General features: G+C 38.2%; 1 protein-coding gene across 28 annotated transcripts in view; it reads right to left on the reverse strand.

Moving 5' to 3' along the window:
• R3HDM2 (R3H domain containing 2) overlaps nucleotides 1-27,578 on the reverse strand; it is a 162,167-nt gene that overhangs the window by 109,192 nt on the left and 25,397 nt on the right. For 23 of the 28 annotated variants that reach the window (XM_042992586.1, XM_042992581.1, XM_042992584.1 and 20 more), the window contains exon 3: nucleotides 14,050-14,117. The exons of 3 other annotated variants lie outside the window; for them this stretch is intronic. In XM_042992586.1, the coding sequence (XP_042848520.1) occupies nucleotides 14,050-14,117 (68 nt within the window). The remainder of the gene's footprint in view (nucleotides 1-14,049; nucleotides 14,118-27,578) is intronic. 2 more of the 28 variants (XM_042992589.1, XM_042992590.1) reach the window with 1 other exon arrangement.

Genomic DNA, 27,578 nt, shown 5'->3' on the forward strand with positions numbered 1-27,578 from the left:
CCCACTCACACAAGCTCACTCTCTGTCTCTCTAAATAAACAAATTTTTTAAAAATAAGAGATAGGATAAGAACCATACGATAATTTCAATAAATGCAGAAAAAGCATTTGACAAAGTACAACATCCATTCATAATAAAAACCCTCCACAAAGTAGGTTTAGAGGGAACATAGCTCAACATAATGTAGACGGTATATGAAAAACCCACAGCTAACACCATCCTCAGTGGGGAAAAGTTGAGAGCCTTTCGCTTGAGATCAGGAACAAGACAAGTATGTCCACTCTCCTCACTTTTATTCAACTTAGTACTAGATGTTCTAGCCATAGCAATCAGACAACAAAAAGAAATAAAGGCATCCAAACTGGCAAGAAAGAAGTAAAACTTTCACTATTTTCAGAAATCTGTTGCATTTCTATACACCAATAATGAAGTAGCCTGAAGAAAAATTAAGAAAACAATTCCATTTGTAACTGTACCAAAATTAATAAGATCCAAAGAAATAAAACTAACCAATGAGGTGAAAAAGCTGTACTCTGAAAGCTATAAAACACTGATGAAAGAAATTCAACATGACACACAGAAATAGAAAGACATTCCATGCTCCTTGATTGGAAGAACAAATATTGTTAAAGTGTCTATACTGCCCAAAGCAATCTACACATTGAATGCAATCTCTATCAAAATACCAACAGCATTTGGGGTGCCTGGCTGGCTCGGTCAGTAGAGCATGAGACTCTTGATCTCGGGGTTGTGAGTTCAGCCCCACATTGGGTATAGAGATTACTTTAAAAAATAAAAATCTTGGGGCGCCTGGGTGGCTCAGTTGGTTAAGTGTCAGAATTGGCTCAGGTCATGATCTCGTAGTTTATGAGTTCAAGTCCCACATTGGTCTTTCTGCTGTTAGCTCAGGGCCCACTTCAGATCCCTGTGTCTCTGCCCTTCTCCCCACTCGCACTTTATTTCAAAAATAAATAAACATTAAAATAAATGAGTAAATAAATACATAAATACATAAGTAAATAAATAAAATAAAAATCTTAAAAAAAAAAAAACACCAAAAGCATTTTTCACAGAACAAACAATCTTAAAATTTGTATGGAACCACAAAAGATCCCAAATAGCCAAAACAATCTTGAAAAAGAAAGGCAAAGCTGGAGGCATCACAATTCCAGACCTCAAGTTGTATTACAAAGCTATAGTAATCAAAACAGTATGAAACTGGCACAAAAACAGACATACAGAACAACAGAACAGAATAGAAAATCCAGAAATAAACTCACAATTATACGGTCAATTAATCTTGGACAAAGCAGGAAAGAATATCCAAAGGGAAAGACAATGTCTCTTTCACAAATGGTGTTGGGAAAAGGGAACAGCAAAAGAATGAAACTGGACCACTTTCTTACACCATACACAAAAATAAATTCAAAAGGGATTAAAGACCTAAATGTGAGACTTGAAACCATAAAAATCCTACAAGAGAGCACAGGCTGTAATGTCTCTGACATCAGCCATAGAATTTTTTCTTATGTCCCCCAAGGCAAAAGAAACAAAAGTAAAAATAAACAAAAGCATGCATAAACAAACAAACAGCTTCTACACAGTGAAGGAAACAATCAACAAAACTAAAAGGCAACCTATGGAATGGGAGAAGATATATGCAAATGATACATCCGATAAAACGTTAGTATCAAAATAAATAAAGAACTTACATGAACTCAACACCCCAAAAATTAAAAATCCAATTAAAAAGAATACATGAACAGACATTTCTCCAAAAAAAGACATACAGATGGCCAACAGATATGTGAAAAGATGCTCATCATCACTAATCATCAGGGAAATGCAAATCAAAACTACAATGACATAGTCACCCTCACACCTGTCAGAATGGTTACAATGAATAATACAGGAAATAACAACAGATGTTGGTGAGGATGTAGAAAAAAGGAATCCTCTTCCACTGCTGGGGGATTCAGTGTTGCACTGGTGTAGTCACTGTGGGAAACAGTATGAAGCTTCCTCAAAAAGTTAAAAGACCCTATGATCCAGCAATTGCACTACTGGGTATTTACCCACATAATACAGAAACGCAAACTCAAACAGACACATGCAGGGACACCTAGGTGGCTCAGCCGGCTAAGCATCAGACTTCAGCTCCCAAAATGATCTCATGGTTCATCAGTTCGAGCTCTGCATCAGGCTCTCTGCTGTCAGCAGAAAGTCAACTCTGGATCCTTTGTCCCCCTCTCTGCACCTCTCCAGCTCTCTCTCTCTCTCTCTCTCAAAAAAAAAAAAAAAAAAAAAAAAAAAATTAAAATAGGGGCACCTGGGTGGCCCAGTCAGTTGAGTATCTGACTTTGGCTCAGATCATGATCTCACGGTTCAGGAGTTCGAGTCCCACATTGGGCTCGCTGCTGTCAGCCTGTCAGCACAGAGCCTGCTTCAGATCCTCTGTCTCCCTCTCTCTACCCCTCCTCTGCTTGCACTCTTCCCTCCAAAATAAGTAAATGTTAAAAATAATAGGGGCGCCTGGGTGGCTCAGTCAGTTGAGCATCTGACTTCAGCTCAGGTCATGATCTCATCACAGTTCGTGGGTTCGAGCCCCGTGTCGGACTCTGTGCTGACAGCAGGGAGCCTGGAGCCTACATGGGATCCTGTGTCTCCCTCTCTCTCTGCCCCTCCCCTGCTCACGCTCTGTCTCTCTCTCTCAAAAATAAACACTAAAAATAATTTTAAAAATAATAAACATTTGTATTTTTTTTTTAATTTTTTAACGTTTATTTATTAATGAGAGACAGACACAGAGCATGAGCAGGGGAGGGGTAGAGAGAAGGGAGAACACAGAATCTGAAGTAGGCTCCAGGCTCTGAGCTGTCAGCACAGAGCCCGACATGGAGCTCGAACTCACGAACTGTAAGATCATGACCTGAGCCGAAGTCAGTCACCTAACCAATCAAGCCACCTAGGCGCCCCAATAATAAACATTTTTAAAAGGGACACATGCACCCCTATTTTTACAGCAGCATTATTTATAACAGCTAAGATATGGAAGCAGCCCAAGTGTTCATCAACTGATGAATGCATAAAGATGTGGTATATGCACAATGGAATATTCAGTCATAAAAAAGAATGAAATCTTGCCATTTGCAACAAATGGATGGAGCTAAAGAGTGTAATGCTAAGTGAAAGAAGTAAGGCATAGAAAAACAAATACCATACAATTTTACTCATGTGAAATTTAAGAACTAAACAAGGAAAGGGGGGAAAAAAAGAGAGAGACAAAAAGAAACAGTCTCTTAACAATAGAGAACAAACTGATGGTTACCAGAGGGGAAGGGGGCACGGGGGATCAATGAAATAGGTGATGGAGATAAAGAAATGGACTTGTCGGGGAGGGGGTTGTGCCTGGATGGTTCATTCAGTTAAGCACTGACTTCAGCTCAGGTCATGATCTTGCAGTTAGTGGGTTTGAGCCCCATGTCTGGCTCTGTGCTGACACCTTACAGCCTGGATTCTGCTTCGGATTCTATGTCTCCCTCTCTCTCTGCCCCCCCCTGCTCATGATCTGTCTCTCTGAAAAATGAATAAACGTTTAAAAAAAAAAAGTGCGCTTGTTGGGGCACCTGGCTGGCTTAGTTGGTGCAGCGTGCAACTCTTGATCTCAGGATTATAGGTTCGAGCCCCACAACGGGTGTAGAGATTACTTAAAAATAAAATCTCAAAAAATAACAATAATAAGTACACTTGTCCTGATGAGCACCAGGTAAATAAAATTAAAAAGATGAAATAATAAAATAAAACATGGTAAATGTGATGTGCCCATCAGCTGACTAATCAAAGTGCCCAATAGGCAGTTATACTGGTGAGACGGGATATCTCTACAACCAAACTGTGACAGAAGTTGAAATCTTGGATTTTAAAGGGAGAGTGCATGGTGAGAACAGTGGAATATTATCAGCAAAGAAGGCTAGAGAGATATGCAGAGACCTCAGGACACACAAATATTTAAAGAATAAAGAAGAGGGGGGCAGCTGGTTGGCTCAATCAGTTAAGTGTCTGACTCTTCATTTCAGCTCAGGTCATGATCGCACAGATCACGGGTTTGAACCCCATCTTGGGCTCTGCGCTGACAGTGTAGCACCTGCTTGGAATTCTCTCTCTCTTCCTCTCTCACTGCCCTACTCGCATGCTTTCTCTTTCAAAATAAACAAATAAACTTAAAAAAAAATAATAAGAATGAAGAAGAGGTAGAGGACTCCATACAGAGGAAAAGGAAAGTTATAAAAACTAGAAATAAAATTGAAAAGTAAAAAAGCATATCACCAGCTATCGGTTATAAAGAGAAAAAGCTTGTCAGGGCTTCAAGGTAAAGCAAAAAATCATCCACTGTTAGGAATGGTAGGGAAAAATATAATAGATAAATCAGCATCAACTCCAAAATCGCAATTCAGGCAAGTGTTTCAATCTCTTCTCATATAATACTTTTTTCTTATCAGAGTTACTTATAAACAATAGAAAGATTTCAGGTTGTTCTTCTTTGCCTTGTGTTCACCCCTCCAGAGGAAATACAAACAAGTAACAAAATGACAAAGGATGGAGATGGAAAGATCCTAGATGAAATATATAAAGGGAGTTGACTGAAGCAGTGACTCAATGAAGAGGCATTCATTCATCCAGTAAATACTCGCTGAGTAACCACTCTGTGCAAGGCATCATGACAGCAACTGTTAAAAAAATAGCTTACTAATATAACAAACTATGCCCTTGGTTCATCAGCTAAAGTGATAAGCTGGAAAGAGAAATAAAACTTTCCTGATAAGACTGGCACAAGCAGAGGCTGCTCTATCCCAAAGGTGACTCTAGCAGATTCCTAGAGCTCAAAGTCACCTATTATTGAAATGTGTCCTAATTCCACAAAATAACTCCAAAGAAATATTTTCTTCAATGTTTGAGAACTATGTGATCCTGTAGCAATATTATATCTCTCTGAGTTTTTACATAGATAACTGTAGCTTTAAAATGCAGAGATAACTCTTTTAAGAAATTCTAGCATATTTTTATCAAATCATCATAAATGCTAATGTAAGTCCCAAAACTAATAATAAAAGTTAAGGGACAATTACCTAACTAGATGCACTTAGGCTGGAAAGGCTGCTTTTAACTAGTCAACTCTACCTTTTAAATATAGGAAAATGTGGTTTTATAAATATAGCCATTCTTTCGAGAAAAGGACTTTATGGATAAGAATAGAGAAAAGGCATATGAAAGCCAGAATCTAGCTTAACATCCAAAGAGAACCTTGAACAAGAAAGGATATATTATCACACACAAGCTGTCACTAAAATCTTTTCACACCATCATCTTGTGCTATGGTAGCTAACCTATTTCTAGCTCTAAGCCTGTATCTGATTGATTTGCAAACTTTTGGAAGTAGCTGGGCTTCAACAGACACCGAACAACATCAGAAGTATCTTTTTGTCTGAATTATATTTAGCCTCTATTCCCCCCTCCTTTTCTGTTAAGAACTTGAGAAAGGAAGGAATTGTTAGACGGTAGTTACTAACAACAGGTGTTCCTAATTTTATTGAAAGCTTTGGCCATGGAAAGCGGGAGGGGAGTGGGGGTAGATTTCATTCCTAACATGGAGTACCAAAGATCATATTTACCTTCCTGGCAGACAAAAGAGACAAAATGGGTAAAACAGTGGTTTTTAAGACACTGGACATCAGGCAATAAAGGACAGTGATTCCTGAGAAATGGGAAACAAATACAGTAAGCCCCATGATTACCCATGCTTAATGCCTGGAGAGTGCTTCTAAGTAATGTCAAAAAAAAGGAGGGAGCTAAGCAGCAACCTGGGGAGAGTCCAACATGCTCCCTTTGTGCAAAGTGAAAGTCTGAGAAAGCAAAGGAGTCTAGAGTTCACAAAAGAGAGTATGCCACAAACTGGAGAAAATACTTGCATATTTAACAAAGGAACTGTACCTAGAACATATAAATAGAATATATAAACTCTCAAAACTTAAACAATTAGAAAATGGGGCCACCTGGGTGGCTCAGTTGCTTAAGTGTCTGACTTTGGCTCAGGTCACGATCTCACAGTTCGTGAGTTCGAGCCCCGCGTCGGGCTCTGTGCTGACAGCTCACAGCCTGGAGCCTGCTTCAGATTCTGTGTCTCCCTCTCTCTCTGCCCCATCCCTACTCATGCTCTGTCTCTCTTTGTCTTAAAAATAAATAAAACATTTAAAAAAATTAAAAAAACAATTAGAAAATGGGCAAAAGACATGAGCAGACACATTCAAAATCATTAGCCATGAGGGAAATGCAAATTAAAACCACAATGAGATATCTATCATACCTATCATAATGGCTAACATAAAAATTACTGACAATACCAAATGTTGGCAAGAATGCAGAAAAACTAAATGGCTCATACGTAGCTGATGGGAATACAAAATGGTACAGGAACTCTAGAAGACAGTTTCTTTTACAATGAAATATGTAATTACCTTACCACCCAGCAACTGTACTCTTGGGGATTTATCCCAGAAAAATAAAAACACATGTTTACACAAAAACCTATACATGAATGTTCACAGCTTTATTCATAATGGACAAAAATTGCAACCAACACAGAAGTCCTTCAACAGGTGAATGTTTAAATAAACTTGGGACAGCCATACCACAGAATATTACTCAGCAATTTGTACCCCCCAAAAAGGTACAAACTATGGATGGATGTCAAGGGAATTATGCTGAATAGGAGAAAAAGTCAATCTCAAGAGGTTACATATGGTATGATTCCATTTAATTAACATTTTGAAACAACAATATTAGTTGAAGAATAGATTAGTAATTGCCAGGGTTACAGGTTCATAAATGGGGTGGAAGTAGGTGGATGTGGTTGTAAAAGGGCAACAGGAAGGATTCTTCTGGGAATGGAACTGTTCTATATCTTGATGGTGGTTGTGGATACAAAAATTTATACAAGATGAAATTCCACAGAACTTCCCTCAACACACACACACGCATGCAGAGAGAAGTGCATGTAAAACTGGTCAAATCTGAACAGACTCTATACATTGTATCAATATTAATTTCTTACCTTTGATATGGTACTACAATTACAGAAGCTGTCACAATGGGGATAAATTGGGTGAAGAGCACATGGAATATTGCTGTACATTTTTTCCCAACTTCCTGTATATTATACTTATTTCACAATGAAAAGTTAAAATAAATGACTGAGAAATGATAGAGCATAAAACTAGTAAAGAAAGACATTTAGAAAATTATAACTATATTCCATATGTGTAAGAATCTAAAGGAAAAAGTAAGCATGTTAGGTAGAAGAAGTAAAAAAAATCTGAAATGGTATAGATAAAAGTACACTATGTAAGATTAACAGCAGATTAAAAATTGCAACAGAACAAATCAGGGGGAGAATATATGAAAACACAGCAATAGAAACCAACCAAAATAAAACCTAGAAAGAAAAAAAGACACTGAAATAAAATGAACAAAGCATAAGTGAACTGTAGGACAAATCCAAATTGCCTAATATAGGGGTTAGTGGCATTTCCAAATAAAAGACAGGGGAAAAATATTTAAAATTTTTTTAATGTTTATTTGAGAGAGAGAGAGAAAGAGAGAGAGAGAGAAAGAGAGAGAGAGAGAGAGAGAGAGAGAGTGGGGGAGGGGCAGAGAGAGAGGGAAAGAGAGGATCCCAAGCAGGCTCTGCACTGTCAGCACGGAGCCCTATGCGGGGCTCAAACTCATGAACCGAGAGATCATGACCTGACCTGAAGTCGGATGCTTAAATGACTGAGCCACCCAGGAGCACCTTTTTTTTTTTTTTAAGTTTATTTACTTTGATATAGAGAGCATGAGCTAGAGAGGGACAGAGAGGGAAAATCCCAAGCAGGATCTGCACTGTCAGTGCAAAGCCCGATGCAGGGCTCAAACTCACAAACCATGAGATTATAACCTGAGCCAAAATCAAGAGTCAGACACTTAATCAATGAGCCACCCAAGCACCCCCAAAATAAATAAACATTAAAAAAAAAAAAAGATTCTCTCCTTCCCCTACTCACGCTCTCAAAACAAAAAAAAAAAAAAAAAAAAAGCTATGACTAAAGAATTAAAGGAAAAGTATGAGAACAATGTCTGTTTTTTTGTAGTTTTTAATGTTTACTTATTTTTGAGAGAGAGAGAGCAAGAGTATGCACAAGCTGGGGAGGGACAGGGAGAGCATGAGGAGACAGAAAATCCAAAGCAGGCTCTGTGCTGTCATAGACCATGATGTGGGGCTTGCTCAAACTCATGAGCCCTGAAATCATGAACTGAGCCAAAGTCAGAGGCTTAACTGACTGGGCCACCCAGGCATCCCTGAATAATGTCTAACCAGAAACAGAATATTAATAGAAAGATAGAAATTATAAAAAGGAACCAAATGGAAATTTTGGAGTTGGAAAGTACAATAATAAAAATGAAAAATGTTAAGTAGAGGGGTATGACACAAGATCTGAGCAGGCAGAAGAATCAACAAACTTGAAGCTAGGTCAATTAGGAATATCCAGTCTGGGGCCACCTGGCTGCATCAGTGGGAAGAGCATGCAACTCTTGATTTCAGGGGTGTGAGTTTGAGTAACCTCTAAATAAATAAAAATTTGGGATGCCTGGTGGCTCAGGTAGTTGAGCCTCTGACTCTTGATTTCAGCTCAGGTCATAATCTCATAGTTTGTGAGACTGAGCTCCACATCAGGGTCCGAAATGACAGCACAGAGCCTGCTTAGGATTCTCTCTCCCCCTCTCTATCTACCCCTCCCCCGCGTGCATAAACTCAAGCTCTCTCAAAATAAATATAGTTAAAATTTAAATTAAATTAAATTAAATTAAAACAAACAAACAAAAAAAAGACAGCTAGGGCAATAAGGCAATAAAAAGAAAGAAAAGACATTCAGTTTGGAAAAGAAGGAAAACCTTTTCTATTTGCAGATGATATTCTTATATATAGAAAATCCTAAGAAATCGGGGTGCCTGGTTGGCTCAGTCAATGGAGCATGTGACTCCTGATTTCAGGGTTGTGAGTTCAAGCCCCAAGTTGGGCATGTAGCCTAGCTAAAAAAAATAAAAACAAAAAATAAAAAATAAAAAAATTCCTAAGGAATCCACTAAAAGTAAGTTCAGCAACGTTGCAAGATACAAGGTCAATATACAAAAATGGACTGTATTTCTATAAACAATTAATATTCCAAATATGAAATCAAGCAAAAACTTCCATTTACAGTAGTAACAAAAATAATAAGATACTTAAGTATAAATTAACAAAAAAGTATAATAGAGTAGGGTTAAAAAAAGTGTAAGGGTTATATATTAAAAATCATAAACTGTCACTGATAGAAATTGAAGGTCTAAATAAGGGAGAAGATGTCCCATGTTCATGGACTGAAAGACTTAATATTGCTAAAGTGGTAACACTCCCCAAACTGATCTACAGATTCAGAGCAATCCCTATCAAAATCCTAGCTGGCTTTTTTTAAGAAATTGACAATAACATCTTAAAATTCATATGGAAATGCAAGGGACCCAGAATAAACAACATAATCCTTTTTTTTTTTTTAAGTAATCTCTACACCCAACAAGGGGTTCAAATTCATGACTCTGAGATCAAGAGTCACATGGTCTAGCGAATGAGACACCCAGGTACACCAAATAACATAATCTTGAAAAAGAAAAACACAATTGGAGGACTCACATTTCCCAATTTCATCTTACAACTAAAGCTACAGTAATCAAAAACAGTGTCATAGTGGAATGGAATTGAAAGCCCAGAAATAAACCTTTACATTTATGGTCAACTAACTTTCTAACAAGGAGGCCAAGATAATCAAATAGGCTAAGGACAGTGTTTTCAACAAATAGTGCTCAGAGAAGTGGATAGCTACACACAAAATAATAAAGTTGGAACGATACTTCACATCATACATAAAAATTAACTGAAAATAGAACACAGACCTAAATGTAAGAGCTACAACTATAAAACTCAAAATAAAACACTGGAATAAATCTTCATGACCTTGAGGAATGCCTCGGTGGTTCAGCCAGTTGAGCTTCTGACTCTTAATTTTGGCTCAGGTCATGATCTCAAGGTTCCTGGGATTGAGCTCCGCCTCAGGCTCCATGCTGACAGCACAGGGTTCTCTGTATCCCTCTCTCAGTGTCCCTACCCTACTTGTGCATGTGCTCTCTCTCAAAATAAGTAATCATTTATTAAAAAAAAAATCTTGATGACCTTGGATTAGGCAAAATTTTCTTAGAAACAACACTAAAAGCATAAGCAACAAAAGAAAAAATAGATCAGTAGACTTCATCAAATTTAAAACTTCGTAAACAATACCATCAAGAAAGTGAATTCAAAGACAACTCAGAGAATAAGAAAAAATATTTGCAAATCATATATAGAATAAGGAACTTGGTATCCATAATAAAGAACTCTTACAACACAATAAAAAAAGACATGTTATCCAAAAAAGGCAAAGGATTTAAATATACATTTCTCCAAAAAAATATACAAATGGCCAATAAGTACAGGAAAAGATGCTCAACATCCTTAGTCATCAGGGTAGTGCAAATCAAAACTATAATGGTATTGACACCCACTAGGATGGCTAGACTCAAAAAGACAGAAAGTAAGTTTAGTGAGGAAAGACAAACTGGGACCCTTACACATTGCTAGTGGGAATGTAAAATTATGCAGCCACTGTGGAAGCAGTTTTACAGTACTTCAAAAAGTTACATGATTCATATACACAATGGAATACTACGTGGCAATGAGAAAGAATGCAATATGGTCTTTGTAGCAACATGGATGGAACTGGAGAGTGTTATGCTAAGTGAAATAAGTCATACAGAGAAGGACAGATTCCATATGTTTTCACTCCTATGTGGATCCTGAGAAACTTAACAGAAGACCATGGGGGAGGGGAAGAAAAAAAAATGGTTAGAGAGGGAGGGAGCCAAAACATAAGAGACTCCTAAACACTGAGAACAAACTGAGGGTTTATGGGGGGTGGGAGGGAAGGGTGGGTGGGTGAAAGGTATTGAGGGCACCTGTTGGGATGAGCACTGGGTGTTGTATGGAAACCAATCTGACAATAAATTTCATAATAAAAAAAAAAAGTTACCACATGATCCAGCAATTATACTCCTAGATATATACCCAAAAGAAATTAAAACATATGTCCACACAAAAACTTGTAAATACACGTTCATAGTACCCAAAAAGTGGAAACAACCCAAATGTTTATCAACTGATTAATGGATAAACTAAATGTAATATATCCACACAATGGAATATTATTCAGCCATAAAAAGGAACAAAAGTCCTGATGTATGCTACAACTTGGATGAATCTCGAAAACATGCTAAATGAAAGAAGCCAGACATAAAAGGTTCACATACTGCCTGATTCTTTTTAGAAGATATATCCAGTCAAGGTAAATCCATAGAGGCAGAAAGCAAATTAGAGGTTACCAGGTAAAGCAGAGGGGGGAGGGGAGGGAATGGGAATTATTATTTAATGAGTATGGGGTGGTTTATAGAATGATGAAAATGTTCTGAAACTAGAGACAGCTAGTGGTTGCACAACATCACAAATACACTAAATACCACTGAACTACATACCAAAATTATTAATTGTAAGTTATGTGAATTTCACTACAAAAAAAAAAACAAAAAAAGAGGGACTCCTGGGTGGCTCAGTTGGTTAAGCGTCCGACTTCGGCTTAGGTCATGATCTTATAGCTCATGGGTTTGAGCCCCACGTTACGCTCTGTGCTAACAGCTCAGAGCCTGGAGTCTGCTTCAGCTTCTGTGTCTCCCTCTCTCTCTCTGACCCTCCCCCGCTCATGTTCAGTCTCTCTCTCTCTCTCTCTCAAAAATAAATAAACATAAAAAAAAAAAAGAAATTAACTTAGGAGGGGGAAAAAGCGTATGTCCATATAAGGATTTGTACACAAATAGTTATAGTATAACTTTATTTTTAATTGCCAAAAACTGGAAACAACCCAAATGTGCATCATCAAAACACAAACAGATAAACAAATTGTGCTATAGCCACATGATGGATCGCTACTCAGCAATAAAAATGAACTACTCATACATGCATCAACATAGATGAATCTCAAAATAATTATGGTTAGTAAAAAAAAAGCCAAACCAAAAATAAATGTAAGAATATATTCTTTACAATTCCATCTATATAAAATTCTAGACAATGCAAACTGTTCTATAGCGACAGAAAGTTGATCAGTGGTTGCTTGGAGACCACAGAAGTTGAGGAAAGGATTAAAAATGGGAGTAAGGAGGGGCGCCTGGGTGGCTCAGTCGGTTGAGCGGCTGACTAGTTCAGGTCATGATCTCACAGTTCGTGAGTTAGAGCCTCCCGCCAGGCTCTGTGCTGACAGCTCGGAGTCTGGAGCATGCTTTGGATTCTCTCTCTCTCAAAAATAAACATTAAAAAAGAATTTTTTTTTAAATGGGGATAAGGAAACTTGTGGGGGTGATACATTATCTGAACTGTGGTAATAGTTTCATGGGTGAACAACACATATGTCAAAACTTAACAAACTGTACACTTTTAATATGTACAGTTTACTATATGTCAATTATAGCTCACGATCTTTTTCGAAAAAGATGGGGAAAGGGGAAATAGGGCAATGTGCTCATGCTGGCCACTCAATAACTGGTAAGGGAGTAAAAGCAAGCGGTTTTACTGTGCTCGGTAACGGCACAAACAGTTGGCAAAACTCCACATGGAAAGCCACTCAGAGGAGCATATCAATTTGAATTTCTTAAATTTACAAGTAATTCTATTAACCAACATTATAATTTCAGAGATGTTCAATCTCCATTTTTTGATTGATTTTCAGTTGGTAGTGCTAAAAACTCTCCAGTGCCAGAACTCTTCAGTTCTGGCAAGTACAACAATTAGTATGATCAGTAAATAAACATTTAGGTATACCAGGAAGGCTCCTAGAAAAAGCCCTAAGAAGGTTCCATAAAGCTAAAATACCTGTGAACAGTATCTCAAGTACATCAAAAACAACAAAAAAGATTATTATCTATACTAATAATCTTTTAAGAATTCCTCAGTTATTTCTTAACCTTTTATAAGACAAAGTAAATATCTGTTTCATAAGGTAAATATCTATCTACCTTTTGTAGATATTTATTCCGATAAATTTAAGCTACTTCAAAGCTTATTATCTACTTCTAAAAAGTCAGAAAAGCTTTAAAGTTAAAACTCTAGGGGTGCCTGGGTGGCTCAGTCAGTTAAGCGTTGGACTTCAGCTCAGGTCATGATCTCACAGTTTGTGAGTTTGAGCCCCGCGTCGGGCTCTGTGCTGACAGCTCAGAGCCTGGAGCCTGCTTCAGATTCTGTGTCTCCCTCTCTCTCTGCCCTCCCCCACTCATGCTCTGTTTCTGTTTCTCTCTCTCCCTCTCAAAAATAAATAAACATTAAAAAATTTTTTTAAGTTAAAACTCTAAATCATGTTAACTAACTAGAATTTAAATTAAAAATTGAAGGGGAAAAAAACCCTCTAAATTGGATTTTTCTTTACCAAAAAGTATGTCCATTGTTTTAAAGACAATAAATAAATAAATAAATAAATAAATAAAGACAGACAGACAAAAAGTATGATGTATTCACTAGTGGGAAGAAGCTATGGATATGAGGGGTGAAGTTCAGTCAGTCAAAACCACTTTACATTCACGTATTTATGACAGGTGAGAAATGACATCATCTAATCCAAGCGACCATCATCTCTCACTTCAACTACAGCAGTAGCCTTTTTGATTTCTTAATTCAGGTGAACTCAATCTTGATATACTCTAAAGTCTCAGTTTCCTCATCTATTAAATGGGTACAATAACACTTCCAACCTTGTGAGGTTGTGTGACAATTAAATGAGAATACAGGTATAGCACTTAGTTTGTTGCCTAGCACACAGAAAGTGCTCTATAAATGTTACCTATTATTACCTGAATAAATGTTCAGCCTCCATGAGTCCAGTGCTGGAACGGCATCACATATAAGAAACAAGTCTAACCTCAAAAAAAAAAACAAAAAACAAAAAACAAAAACAAAAAAGTTAAAAGCAATTTAATCTTAATATATCGAGACTCCCAAAGAAAATAAAGAGATCCATTTCAAAATCCACAGCAGCTTAGTATCTTCTTTCCCAATTCCTTTTGCTCACAATGTTTCTCTAACCCTACACCTACCTGAACCCTCTATAGCCATTCCTACTTCCTGTTTTTTTTAATCCACTGCTTTAATGCACGGTTTTATTTTATTATTTTTATTATTTATTTAAGTAATCTCTACGCCCATGTGGGACATCAACTCACAACTCACAACTCCTTCTCCTCTAATGATCCCCTCTTCTTATAAGCAGTTCTCAGTCCGCTTTCTATATAAATTAATTATCCAGTCTTACTCCTTGAAATTCTTCAGCTGTTTTTTATCCATTATCCTTTTATACAAGACAAATCTATAGTAACTGAGCTAGCAGATACTGAATCTCTCTCAGTAGGTGAGAATACAGAAAAGCCAGAGACAGAATTTTCTTCTGTGAGTACAAATAAATATTACAAACACATAATTTAGTATCTCCTCTCTCTGACTACAATATTTATTATTACTATTACTATTACTATGACAGGATTCTGAGAGCTGGCTGCTGCTTAATCCACATTAGAAACCCTGAGTGCTGAATGCCACCACTAGAACCCCTAATATGCCAAGCCAGCCTGTGTTCTTGGAAACCTCAAAGTACTTAAGTCTCGCCATGTTCTATGCTGAAGTGAGGAGTATCCCAAATTCATCATTTTGCTTTACAACTCTATCCTGTGAGTCTCACACTGCTAAAGTCTACCTTTCTAGTATCATACTAAGATTTCTATGAAAAAGTTTCTTTATAACCCCTGCACCCCAGGGTTTTGGTATTAGAAATGTGTGGTAGTTTGGTTAGAGTTGGAAGGCATGGCTATGGAATCGCCCTTCCCTTTTCCACCACCAACGTTGGTCCTGAAACACTGACTGCATGGTGAATTTTTTTCCCCAGGAAATGCCTTATTCTGCCTTATGCAAAGAAATTACTAGTTACCTTTCCCCACAGGCCCTCAAGCCATGCCCAGATGCACCTGATTCTTAAGTGGGCACAGTGAGTTCATGCTGAGAGCCTTGACATACCAAGAGGTCTCTCTCCAACTCTGAGTCAAAGAATCAAGAGCAACGTAATTCAAAACACATACCAGTACTTATTGATGTTATGGTTTTCTTGCCCTATTTGTAATCTTATCAAAATTAAAAGTGGAGGGGCGCCTGGGTGGCGCAGTCGGTTAAGCGTCCGACTTCAGCCAGGTCACGATCTCGCGGTCCGTGGGTTCGAGCCCCGCATCAGGCTCTGGGCTGATGGCTCGGAGCCTGGAGCCTGTTTCCGATTCTGTGTCTCCCTCTCTCTCTGCCCCTCCCCCGTTCATGCTCTGTCTCTCTCTGTCCCAAAAATAAATTAAAAACGTTGAAAAAAAAATTAAAAAAAAAATTTAAAGTGGAATACTTTTGGAATGCCTGGGTGGCTCAGTTGGTTAAGCATCCGACTTCGGCTTAGATCATGATGATCTCACGGCTCATGAGTTTGAGCCCTGCGTTGGGCTCTGTGCTGATAGCTCAGAGCCAGGAAACTGCTTCAGATTCTGTCTTCGTCTCTCTCTGCCCCTCCCCTGCTTGCTCTCTCTCTCTCTCTCTAAAAACAAACATTAAAAAAAAATTTAGGGGAGCCTGGGTGCCCAGTTAAGCGTCCTACTTCTGCTCAGGTCATGATCTCACAGCTCATGGGTTCTAGCCCTGCGTCTGGCTCTGTGCTGACAGCTCAGAGCCTGAAGCCTGCTTCGGATTCTGTGTCTCCCTCTCTCTATCTGCCCCTCCCCTGCTCACACTCTGTACCTTTCTCTCTCTCAAAAATAAATGAACATTAAAAAAAATTGTTTTTAATTAAAAATTTAAAAAATTTAAAGTGGAGGGGTACCTGGGTAGCTCAGTCGGTTGAGCGTCCGACTTTGGCTCAGATCACGACCTCGTAGTTTATGAATTCAAGCCCTACACTGGCTTGCGGCTGGGGGGGGGGGGGGGGGGGAGCCCGCTTCAGATTCTGTCTCCCTCTCTCCTTGCCCCTCCCCTGCTTGCATTCTCTCAAAAATAAAAATACAATCTGTTTCAAAAAGTGGAATACTTTCTGAAAAACGTTCAATTCCCTTCTGCCATCCATCCTCCATAACTCTTATACACTTTGCAGGGTTTTAATAAAAATAAAAAACATGCAATCGTCTCTTAACTAATCTCTCTACTTCCTCTCTGGGCACTCTGCTATCTGTTCTCCCCAGAGAAGCACGAGTGATATTTTAAAAATGTAAATCACATCATTTAGCTTTCTTGATAAACCAGTTTCTTTCTACCAATGGTTTTCCATCCTCCTAAGCGCGATCTACAAATCCATACAAAATCTGGCCCCTGCCTATTCCTGAACATGCCAAATCACATACTCCCCACGAAGCCTTTGTATTTGTTGCTCTTCATGCCCAGAACACTCCTCTCCCATCAGGAAATGCTGGTTGCCTCCCTTCACATAATAGTTCATACATCACTACAAAAAGGTCCTGCCTGACCACCCCATCTGAAGTATCCCCTTCTCCCTTACTCTCAATCACATCACCACATCTATTTTCTTCATAGTACTCATCATAATCTGTAATTATTTATTTGAAAATTGTCTATCTTCTCAAACAAAAATGTAAGCTCTTTGAGGGCAGAAAACTTGTGTTCATATCTGTATCTATACCTCCGATGTGAAATAGTGCCTGACACATAATAAGCACTGTAACAGTTTTCTGTTTGACTCATTTACAAAGCTAAGTGCTACCTCTGAGGCAAACTTAGGTCTTTAAAATTTTTTTTTAATTTATTGAAATTATTTAAACTTAAAATTATTTAAACTTTTTAAAACTTACAGCCAGTAAGATAGCCAAGCCATCAAAATCCTGTGTTCCTGTCTTCATTCTAACAATCTGCCTTGCTTTCTCTGAAGATAAATATTTTACTCAGAAAATAAGATGGCAATCTTATCTGGCAACACTGTTTTCTGGGTCTGTGAGACCCAAATCCAAGGTTCTCAGGCAGCAGCGATTGACAAAAGATCTGGTTACCAGCTGCACTAAAAAGCACCTCACAACCCAGAACAACCAGGCTAAAACTGACACAAGGTACAAACGCCGGTGAGAGAACAGAGTTGATAAAGAGTTCTGTGAAACACTCCAAATGCCTTGAAGATAACCTCACAAGAGTAGGAAGATTCAGTTCAGCCATCTGACTAGTTCTATAAAGCCTTAATAATGACCCTGTCACCAGAAAAACACATACTGTGCCCTAGCCTTCTAATCAGCTGCATTTAGAAGCCAACATCCATCTTTTGCAATAAAATGCCACCTTGAGAGTTCCTATTCCCATCAAATTATCACGGGTTTGGGCAACAGATAAATCAGAAACTACAGCTAACAAATCTACTTGTCTGGGACCCAAGACAATTAATTAAACTTACTTGGAGAAGCAGAATAAATTGCCTCTAGTCACCTAGAGACAAGTTTTAAAGATCCTAACAACTGTAACACTTGGGCACACCAAAATGGCTGTAATCTGCAAACCAGCCACATGTCACTTCCAATTGTACTCTTACACTGAAAGTGACCTTCCCCCTCCAAAATAAATAATGTTTAAAGTCAGGTGAATCTTGAACAATGACTCTGACTTTTCTAAACTAAGGGCTATGACAGCTACCTTAATGAGAGGCCCAATAAACTCAGGGTAAGGGGCTGACTGTGCTGACATTGTCACCTCATCTAGGACATCAGCTGATTCATCCTGATGGGCTGACAGGTCACTGACATCTGCACCTTGCCCAAGATTCTTGTTTTATTTCACATATAAAAACACTGTCTCCCCAAGACAACTACAGCCCAGACACCTTCTCCAGCTGTGGAGCCTTTACCTTCCTGACTTCACTAAGCACTTTGGAAAAAAAAAAAAGTTGTCATTTCAGGTCCCTATTAGTATCTCTAGATGACTAACAAAACATGGAGGAACACAGCCCATAAAAGCACCAGAATGTTAACCTTCAGGTCTTAACCAATTTTTTTTTAAAAAGGATTAAAAAAAAAAAAAAAAAGTTCAAAATTACCTGGGGAAGAAACTAATCTCTTCAGCATTAACAGATGTTTGGTATTACTAAGGTAATTAGGCAAACAGTCCCAAAGTTTGGGCTTAAAAATGTCTTGTCCTAGGCCACAGTAAGTAATCACAGAAGGCATCCTTTAAGCAAGTAAGTTCTGTTCTAATATAAACTTCAAGAAGAAAGACAAGTCAATTAAAAAACAAAAACAACCCACAAACTATCCACTTCATTTAAAATGAAGAGAGACAAAAGGAGAAAGAAGGAAACAAACAAGGAAGAGCAATGTTGTAGATCAAACATGACCACAAATTATTTGCAGCAATTTCCATCAAGAAGTGGAGTTGAGGGACGCCGGGTAGTTAGGTTTCAGTTAAGCGTCCAACTTCAGCTCAGGTCATGATCTTGCCGTTCGGTTCCTGAGTTCGAGCTTCACATCAGGCTTGCTGCTGTCAGCCTATCCGCACAGAGCCTGCTTCAGATCCTCTGTCCCCCCTCTCTGCCCCTTCCCTGCTTATACTCTCTCTCTCTCAAAAATAAACAAAAGAAGTGGTGTTCATTTCGTCACCCCTTGCATCTGAGCTGGCCTTGTGGTCGATAAAATGCAACATGAAGACACTGTGCAATTTCTGAGCCCAGGCCTTAGGAAACCTTTCAACTTTCACTCTTGTTCTGTTGGAACCTAGTCACCATGCAAGACAGACTGCAGGAGAGGCCACAGCACTCCGGATGACAGCTCCAGCCTAATGATGGACAATGCTGGAGTGGGGCTATTCAGTACAACCAGCCCCTGGCCAGCCTGCCAACTGATCAAAACACATGAGTAAGCCCAGCAAATATCATGTGGAATAGAGGCAAGCCAGATGAACTCTGCCTAAATTGCCAGCCCACTTAATCATAAGCAAATAGTTGTTTTAAGCCATTAAGATTTCGAGTGGTTTGGTCCACAGCAATAGATAACAGACACACCCACAATCAGTTGAGACTAATTCAAAACATCAACAGTGACACATTCAAAAGCAGCATGTACATTCCCATCATGAAAGGAAACTAGAATCTCTAAAGAATAAATATATAGAACCACCTTTAACTGATAAGACATATACCACAGAATCCCAGCAAAACACCCAGATTAATAAATTTGTTCCTGCATCTAGTCCATGTTTAAATACCTGGAGAAGATACGTACAAATATATGTATCCCACAAAGGACTCATATTCAACATATACAAAAAAGATCTATATATCTATAAGAAAAAGACAAATAGCCCAATTTCTTAAATGGACAAGAGTTGAAAGGCACCTCACCAAAGAGGATCCTTAAAAGGCCAATATGCATATAAAGACACTCCACACATCAGAGGCGCTTGGGTGGCTCAGTCAGGTAAGCATCTGACTTCAGCTCAGGTCATGATCTCACGGTTCATGGGTTTGTGCCCTGCATTGGGCTCTGTGCTAACTGCTCAGAGCCTGGAGCCTGCTTTGGATTCTCTCTCCGTCTCTCTCTCTCTCTCTCTCTCTCTCTCTCTCTCTCTCTGCCCCTCGGCGGCTCCCACTCTCTCTTTCTCTCAAAAATAAATAAACATAAAAAAAGAAAAGATATTCCACACATCAGTTGTCATCAGGGAAATGCAAATTAAAGCCACAAAAAGACAGCACTAGACCCTAACAGCTACAATTAAAAGGACTGACAATACTTAGTCAAAGACATAGTACAACCAGAACTGGCATACATTGCTGGCAAGAGAATAAATTAATATGACCACTTTGGAAAACTGGTAGTACTCATACATATATACCCCACGAACTAGCAATTCCATTCCTGGGTATATAACTAATAGAAGTGAGTGCTTATGTCTGTGAAAAGACACACACAAAATGTTCACAGCAGTATTATTCATCATAGTCCCAAGCTGTAAACAACTCAATGAAAAACTTACGGTACAGTCAGAAAATGAAATACTCCGTAGCAATGATAAAAGAAAAACCATTGCTATAGGAAGCTACACTCATGAATCTCAAAGACAATGGTAAGTAAGAAAGAAAAGATCATCTACTGTATGATTCTATTAACATGAAATTCGAAAACAGACAAAACTATGGTAATAAAAGTCAGAATAGTGATTCTGCCAATACAAGAGTATTTGAGGGATTAGCTTGTGTGACACGATGATGGACGCGGCTGGTTGTGCGCCTGACCATCCAGCCAACCAACAGATGCTGCTAGGCTTAGTTCTGCTTTAGGAAGGTCACATTTTAACGTCTGCACTGGTTTGTACAGCCTGGCCTTCTGTGGCTCCACGGCCAAGTCAGTGCCTTCATTTAAAACCTCATCATTTTCCACTGTCCTCCTTACAAGACACACTGTGATAAGGGTGATCTTTAAAAAATACAAATTTGATTTCTCGAGAAGGTTGATGGGAGAAGGGTGGTGGGAGAGTGGTTGCCAAAGGAGGCTCACCGGAAGGCTGCTTGCATATAACAGTTTTCACTTATATTATATCAGTATTTCAGATCAATAAAAACAGCCGCATTTTGAAAAAAAAGCAAAAAACAAATTTGATGGCATCAACCACCAACACCCCTACCACACACACTCCCCGCTTTAAAAATCCTCCAAAGACTCTCCATTTTTTATAGGATAAATTCAGCACTCTTTAGCAGGATACTTAAATTCCTTTATAATCTGGCCTCTGACTACCTTTTCTCCTTTTCTCCATATATCCCGAGTTTCATAACAAATTACTTGTAGTTGACCTTGAAACCGATGCTTTTATTCTCACCTCAGTATCTCTGGCTATGTAATCGTGCTCTACCTAGAACAGCAGTTCGTGGAGTATGGTCTCAGGAAATCTAAGAGGTCCGCTATTTTCATAACACCAAGATCTAATTTTTCATAATAATACTAAGATGTTATATGCCTTTTTTTACCATGGTGAAATGGTAGGTATAACTGCCACTGCCTTAGCATAAATCAAGGCAGGGGCATCGAACTATACTAGTACCACCCAACACCTGCAGTTTAAAAAAGGAAAGATAAACTTTACTTATACATTCCTTGAGCAAACAGTAAAAATTAATAATGTTATTAAATTTCCACTCTTGAGTACATCTTTTTAAAAATCTAAATGAAAAATGGAAGTCTATAGTTCTGCAGCATATCAATCGAAGGACAATAATTGTCTCAAGGAAAAGCAACTGAGCTGCAAGCTGAACTTTTTTCGTGGCATATCACTACCTCTTGAGTAAGCAACCGACAGGCAAACTATTGTTATGTGGCAACAGTCTTCACAGAAATGAACAAAGTGAGCCTGTTCCTTCAAAGAAAACAAATGAGATAGTACTTGTTGCCAGTGATAAAATTCAAGCTTTTAAAAATCAAAATTTTGAAAAAGGGTATCTTTTGTGAGCTTGACAACTTCTCAATACTTAAGACTTTCCCAATGAAATGATGGTGATATTAATGAATGTGATTTTTTTAATTGAATAATGAACTGTGTCAAACATTTGGAAGTTCTGTACAACTCAGTAAACCAATATTTTCCAGTTGACCAATTCACGATGATTCAAAATCATACATGGATAAAAGATCCATTCAATGTACAAAGTAAACAATTGAATTTTAATGTCACCAAGTACAAAAGTTCATTAACATGGTTCCAGATTCTACACTGCAACTAACCTTGAAGAAACTACCACATATTGAGTTTGGGTACAGTATCAAAGACTATCCAATTACCCAAAGATATTAAGATACTTCTCTATTTTCCCACTACAAATCTCTGCAGCTGGATTTTTTCTCATATACTTCAAGCAAAATGACATACTGCAACAGACCGAATGCTGATGCAGATGTAAGAATCCAGCTGCCTTCTATTTAATCCAGACATTAAAGAGATTTGCAAAAATGTAAAACCATGTCCTTCCTTCTCACTAAATCTTTTGTTTAAAAAAGTTTTTTTTCATAGGGGCGCCTGGGTGGCTCAGTCGGTTAAGTGGCCGACTTCGGCTCAGGTCATGATCTCGTGGTCCATGAGTTCGAGCCCTGCGTCGGCTGTGTGCTGATAGCTCAGAGCCTGGAGCCTGCTTCTGTTTCTGTGTCTCCCTCTCTCTCTGCCCCTCCCCCATTCGTGCTCGTCTCTCTCTGCCTTTCAAAAATAAATGTTAAAAAAAATTTTTTTAAGTTTTTTCATTAAAAACTGTGTTATATAAATTAATATGTAAGGAACTTACTATGATTTTAATGAACTAATATTTAAATATTTTCTTAGTTTTGATTTCCAATATTGTAAATATTGGTACATATAACCCACATAAATAAAAGGTTCTTTGGAGTCTGTAATAATTTTTATTTTTTATTTAAAAAAAATTTTTTTTAACGTTTATTTATTTTTGAGACAGAGAGAGACAGAGCATGAACGGGGGAGGGGCAGAGAGAGAGGGAGACACAGAATCCAAAGCAGGCTCCAGGCTCTGAGCCATCAGCCCAGAGCCTGATGCGGGGCTCGAACTCACGGACTGCAAGATCGTGACCTGAGCTGAAGTCGGACGCTTAACCGACTGAGCCACCCAGGCGCCCCTGTAATAATTTTTAAAAGGGTCAAGGGTCCGAGACCAAAAAGTTTGCTAATTTTTTTTTAATGTTTATTCACTTTTGAGAGAGAGAGGGCATGGGGAGAGGCAGAGAGAGAGGGAGACAGAGGACAGAAGCAGGCTTCGCACTGACAGGAGAGAACCCCATGCGGGGCTCAAATCATGAGATGATGACTTAAGCCGAAGTCAGCCACTTAATTGAGCCACCCAGGTGCCCCAAAAGTTTGCTAATTTAGAATTTCCCCTGCCCACTCTTATCCTTCAAGGCCCAGAGAACTTAGGTAAAGTTCACCTGATATATCTGCTTACAGTTGAGAGCAAAGACTATATTTTTTCATAGGCACTCAATTAATTGTATGTAGAAAGAAAAAAACTACAATGTAATCTGATGTCTATGACATCAGTACTCCACTGTAAACACACATGGATGAAAAAACTTCAAATTGGTTATTTTGTATATATCCACATAACCAAATCTTCTGTCTCAAATCTGGAATCAGGTGCCGGTGGCAATGTAAAATACCTATATTTGTAGAAGGCAATTTTACTGGGGCACCTGGGTGGCTCAGTCTGTTAAGCTTCTGACTTCGGCTCAGGTCACAATCTCACAGTTCATGAGTCTGAGTCCTGCTTTGGGTGAACACAAGCCCCACTTCAGATGAACATGAGCCCCGCTTTGGGCGAACTCCACTTCTCTATCTCTTTATCTCTCTCTCTCTCCACCTACTCAGATTCATTCTCTCTCTCTCCCTCTCTCTGTCCAACGCTCACTTGTGCCCTCTCTCAAAAAATAAAAATAAAAAAGGTCATTTTACCATATGTTTAAAATTTACACAAGTATACACCCTTAGCAATTTACTTTAATAATTAACTATTCGAGGGGTGCCTGGGTGGCATCTGACTTTGGCTCAGGCCATGATCTCACAGTTTGTGGGTTCAAGCCCTGCGTCAGGCTCTTTGCTGACACCTCAGAGCCTGCTTCAGATTCTGTCTCCTCCTCTCTCTGCCCCTCCCCCACTCACTCACTCACTCACACACACACACACACACACACACACTCTCTCTCTCTCTCTCTCTCTCTCTCTCTCAAAAATAAATAAATATCAAAAAAATTTTTTAGGGGAGCCTTCGGTAGCTCAGTTGGTTAAAGCGTTCGACTTCAACTCAGGTCATAATCTCACGGGTCGTTGAGTTTGAACCCCACGTCGGGCTCTATGCTGACAGCTCGGAGCTTGAAGCCTGCTTCAGATTCTGTGTCTCTGTTTCTCTCTGCCCCTCCCCTGTTCATGCTTTGTCGCTCTCTTTCAAAAAATAAACATTAAAAATTTTTTTAAAAAACAACGTTTTTTAAAAATTAATTATTCCAAATATGGAAAATGACATTTGTACAAGGTTATGCAGCACTCTTTGTAACTGCAAAGACTTGGGGGAAAAAAATCAAACTTCTCTTTAATAGGAGAATGATAAAATAAACAGTACAAACATATCCTGTAATACTCTGTAGACACACACAAGAATAAGCTATTCTTGATGTACTTATAAGTTATATTGCTAAGTAAAAAAACGCAAGACAAAGAACCATTTTTGTAAAATGGAGGAAATAACATACATACACAGTTACACATATATGTATACTTTATGTTTATAAGAACATAGGATGCACAAAAACATAGGATGCACATAGTTGTCTCTGGAAAGAAGAACTGACTAGTTGGGTTACAAAAGCAAGAAAAAACTTCACTCTGCTTTTTTTCTATCCTTAGCATTTTGAATCATGCAAATGTAACACCAATTCAAAAAGTAAATCTAAAAATATGTAAGAATCTTCATTTCATGTAAGGAATAACCTCTCATCTTTTTTTCCCTCGCCTCAAGAAATGTCAATCCCTAATTTTTAACTGTATGTTCAGTGCTGCCTAAGCCAGGTAACTATAATTGACATAAAAATAAAAAGACAGCCACTATGAAACCTTTGAATTAATTGTGTTAAGTGGTTAACTAGTGATTTTGGGGCAGGATCAGGATCTTCCTTCCATCTTTTACCTTACATAATTCTGAATTATTTAAATTTCTTAAAATGAGTGTATATTACGTCTGTAATTTGAAAAATGCAAACCTCTGTAAGATGGAAGATGTTAAGTAAAAAAATCTATGGTCCTGACTTTGAATTGGAAACACTGATATGAACTTGTGATATACTTTCTTAAAGCTGGTGGGGGTGGGGGGGGACACCTGGGTGATTAATTGGTTAAGTGTCCAACTCCTGATTTTAGCTTAGGTCATTATCTCACAGTTCATGGGTGAGAGCCCTGCGTAGGGCTCTGTGCTCTCTCTACCCCTCCCCCACTCATGCTCTCACTCGCACACGTGCTCTCTCTCTCAAAATAAACAAACTTAAAAAAAAAGATTCATCCAAAAAAACAAAAAAAAAAGGCACCTTATTTCCTAGCCTTATTCCCTGAAAACAGCAAGAAACAAAGACCAATTCACTAAGCAATTAATACCTCTTTCACCCAGACTGGTCTCTAACCATTTTCCATTTTTTCCACACAAAGGAACCAGAGTTTCAGGGGCAATGGGCTGATGCACGCCCAGGCATTGGGTATGTAATAGACGATTTCAGAACATCATGTCAGCCAGAAAACAAACAAGCTATCATAGCTAACAGGATCACATCAAAAAGATACTGGAGCCAACCTGAAGAAGCTCCCATTTGCCAAGATGAGACAATCAATGAGACATCAATACAGATAAAATTGGAATTGGCTGAAACACAGAAATAGGCTTAAATCTCAGAGTTTATAATGACAATATTTAAAAAACTTATCAGACACCTTTGCAGGATGTTAGTGAACAAATTCATTTTTTGCAAACAGTAATAACTGTTAATTAAAAGGCTCAAGCATTTGTCTGTCGCACCTTTCCTGTGCCAAACAGGTGATGAAAAGAAGTATTTCTTTTTAGAAAAAAAAAAAAAAAAATTCCAGCTAAAATAAATGAAGAAATGATAGAATCTGAGTACTACCATTTTATAACCCCTAATGAAGGAAATGTAAACAATGATCATCAATGGCTGTTGACATCATAAAATATGAGACTAACAGACATCACACACCTTCTCCTGACAGAAGCACACTATGAAGTATTCTAACCAAAAACAGTGAATCTAAATCTGGTCAAGTCTCTAGATGTAACTGCCAATTTAAAGGAAATACAGAGGATAGAGAAACATGTTACATGACACTACTATGATGTCAATCACCAAATCCATCTGTGGGAAACTACTGAACAGATGACCCAGTTCCTTCAACAAATAAACTGCAAAGAAAAAAAAGAGAGTGGAAATCTTTTAGATAAAGAGACTTAAAAAACTACATTGACCAACTATAAGGTACAGACTTTATTTGGATCCTTTTTTTTTTTTTCATTTGGATGCCATTTTAAACAGATAGGCTGTTTTAACAACTTATGATACAGGGGAGCCTGGATGCCTCAGTTGGTAGAGCTTCTGACTCTTGATTTTGGCTCAGACAATGATCCCAGGGTCATGGGATCCAGCCACAAGTCAACCCCCATGCTGAGCATGGAGCCTGCTTAAGATTCTCTCGCCCTCTCCCTCTGCTCCTCTCCCCTGCTCATGGACTCTCTCTCTAAAAAACAAAACAAAACAAAAAAAACACCTAAGGGCACCTAGGTGGCTTAGTCAGTTAAGCATCCGACTCTTGATTTCGGCTCAGGTCATGATCTCTCTCAGTTTGTGGGATTGACCCCTACGTCAGGCTCCATGCTATTAGTCTGTTTGGGATTCTCTCTCCCTTTTTCTCTTCCTCATCAATAAATAAACAAATAAATAAATAACAACTTATGATATAATCAAGGAAATAGGAACAACAGAGATTTAATATTAAGTAATTATTGTTAATTATTTTGAATGTAGAAATGGTTTTGGTACTATGTTTTCTAAAGTCCTTATTTTTTAGGGGCGCCTGGGTGACTCAGTCAGTTAAGCATCTGGCTTCGGCTCAGGTCATGATCTCACAGCTTGTGAGTTTTAACCCCATAGGGCTCTGTGCTGACACCTCAGAGCCTGGAGCCTGCTTCAGATTCTGTGTTCCCCTCTCTCTCTCTGCCCCTCCCCTGCTCATGCTCTGTCTCTCTCTCTCTCTCTCAAGAAAAAACAAACATTAAAAAAAATTTTTAAGTCCTTATTTTTTAGAGATTTATACTGAAATATTTATGAACAAAATAATATGTCACAGATATGCTTCAAAACAATTGGAGGAGGGGGGTTGGTAGGAGAATAGATGAAACAAAGTTAACCATAAACTGATAACTGTATATGCAGGTTTATTTTACTATTCCCGTGGCTTTTGGACATTTGAAATTTTCCGTAAGTTTTTTAGAAAGCAAATCTCAAAAAAGAAATATATATGCAAAGATATATATACATCTTTGCACAGATATATAAACATATATCTCTTTACATATATATTTATATATTTTTATAGATTTGTTTATATACAAATATACATTTACATATATATTTCTTTATATATATGCTGAATACAAATACTGAATATATAATATATATTATATATACTGAATATGTATTATATGTAGTATTACAATATATTATGTATTATGCATACACTGAATAGATACTGAATATATATTATACATTATATGTTATACAAC

The sequence above is a fragment of the Panthera tigris genome, chromosome B4 (assembly GCF_018350195.1).
Source record: "Panthera tigris isolate Pti1 chromosome B4, P.tigris_Pti1_mat1.1, whole genome shotgun sequence".
Classification (NCBI taxonomy): Eukaryota; Metazoa; Chordata; class Mammalia; order Carnivora; family Felidae; genus Panthera; species Panthera tigris.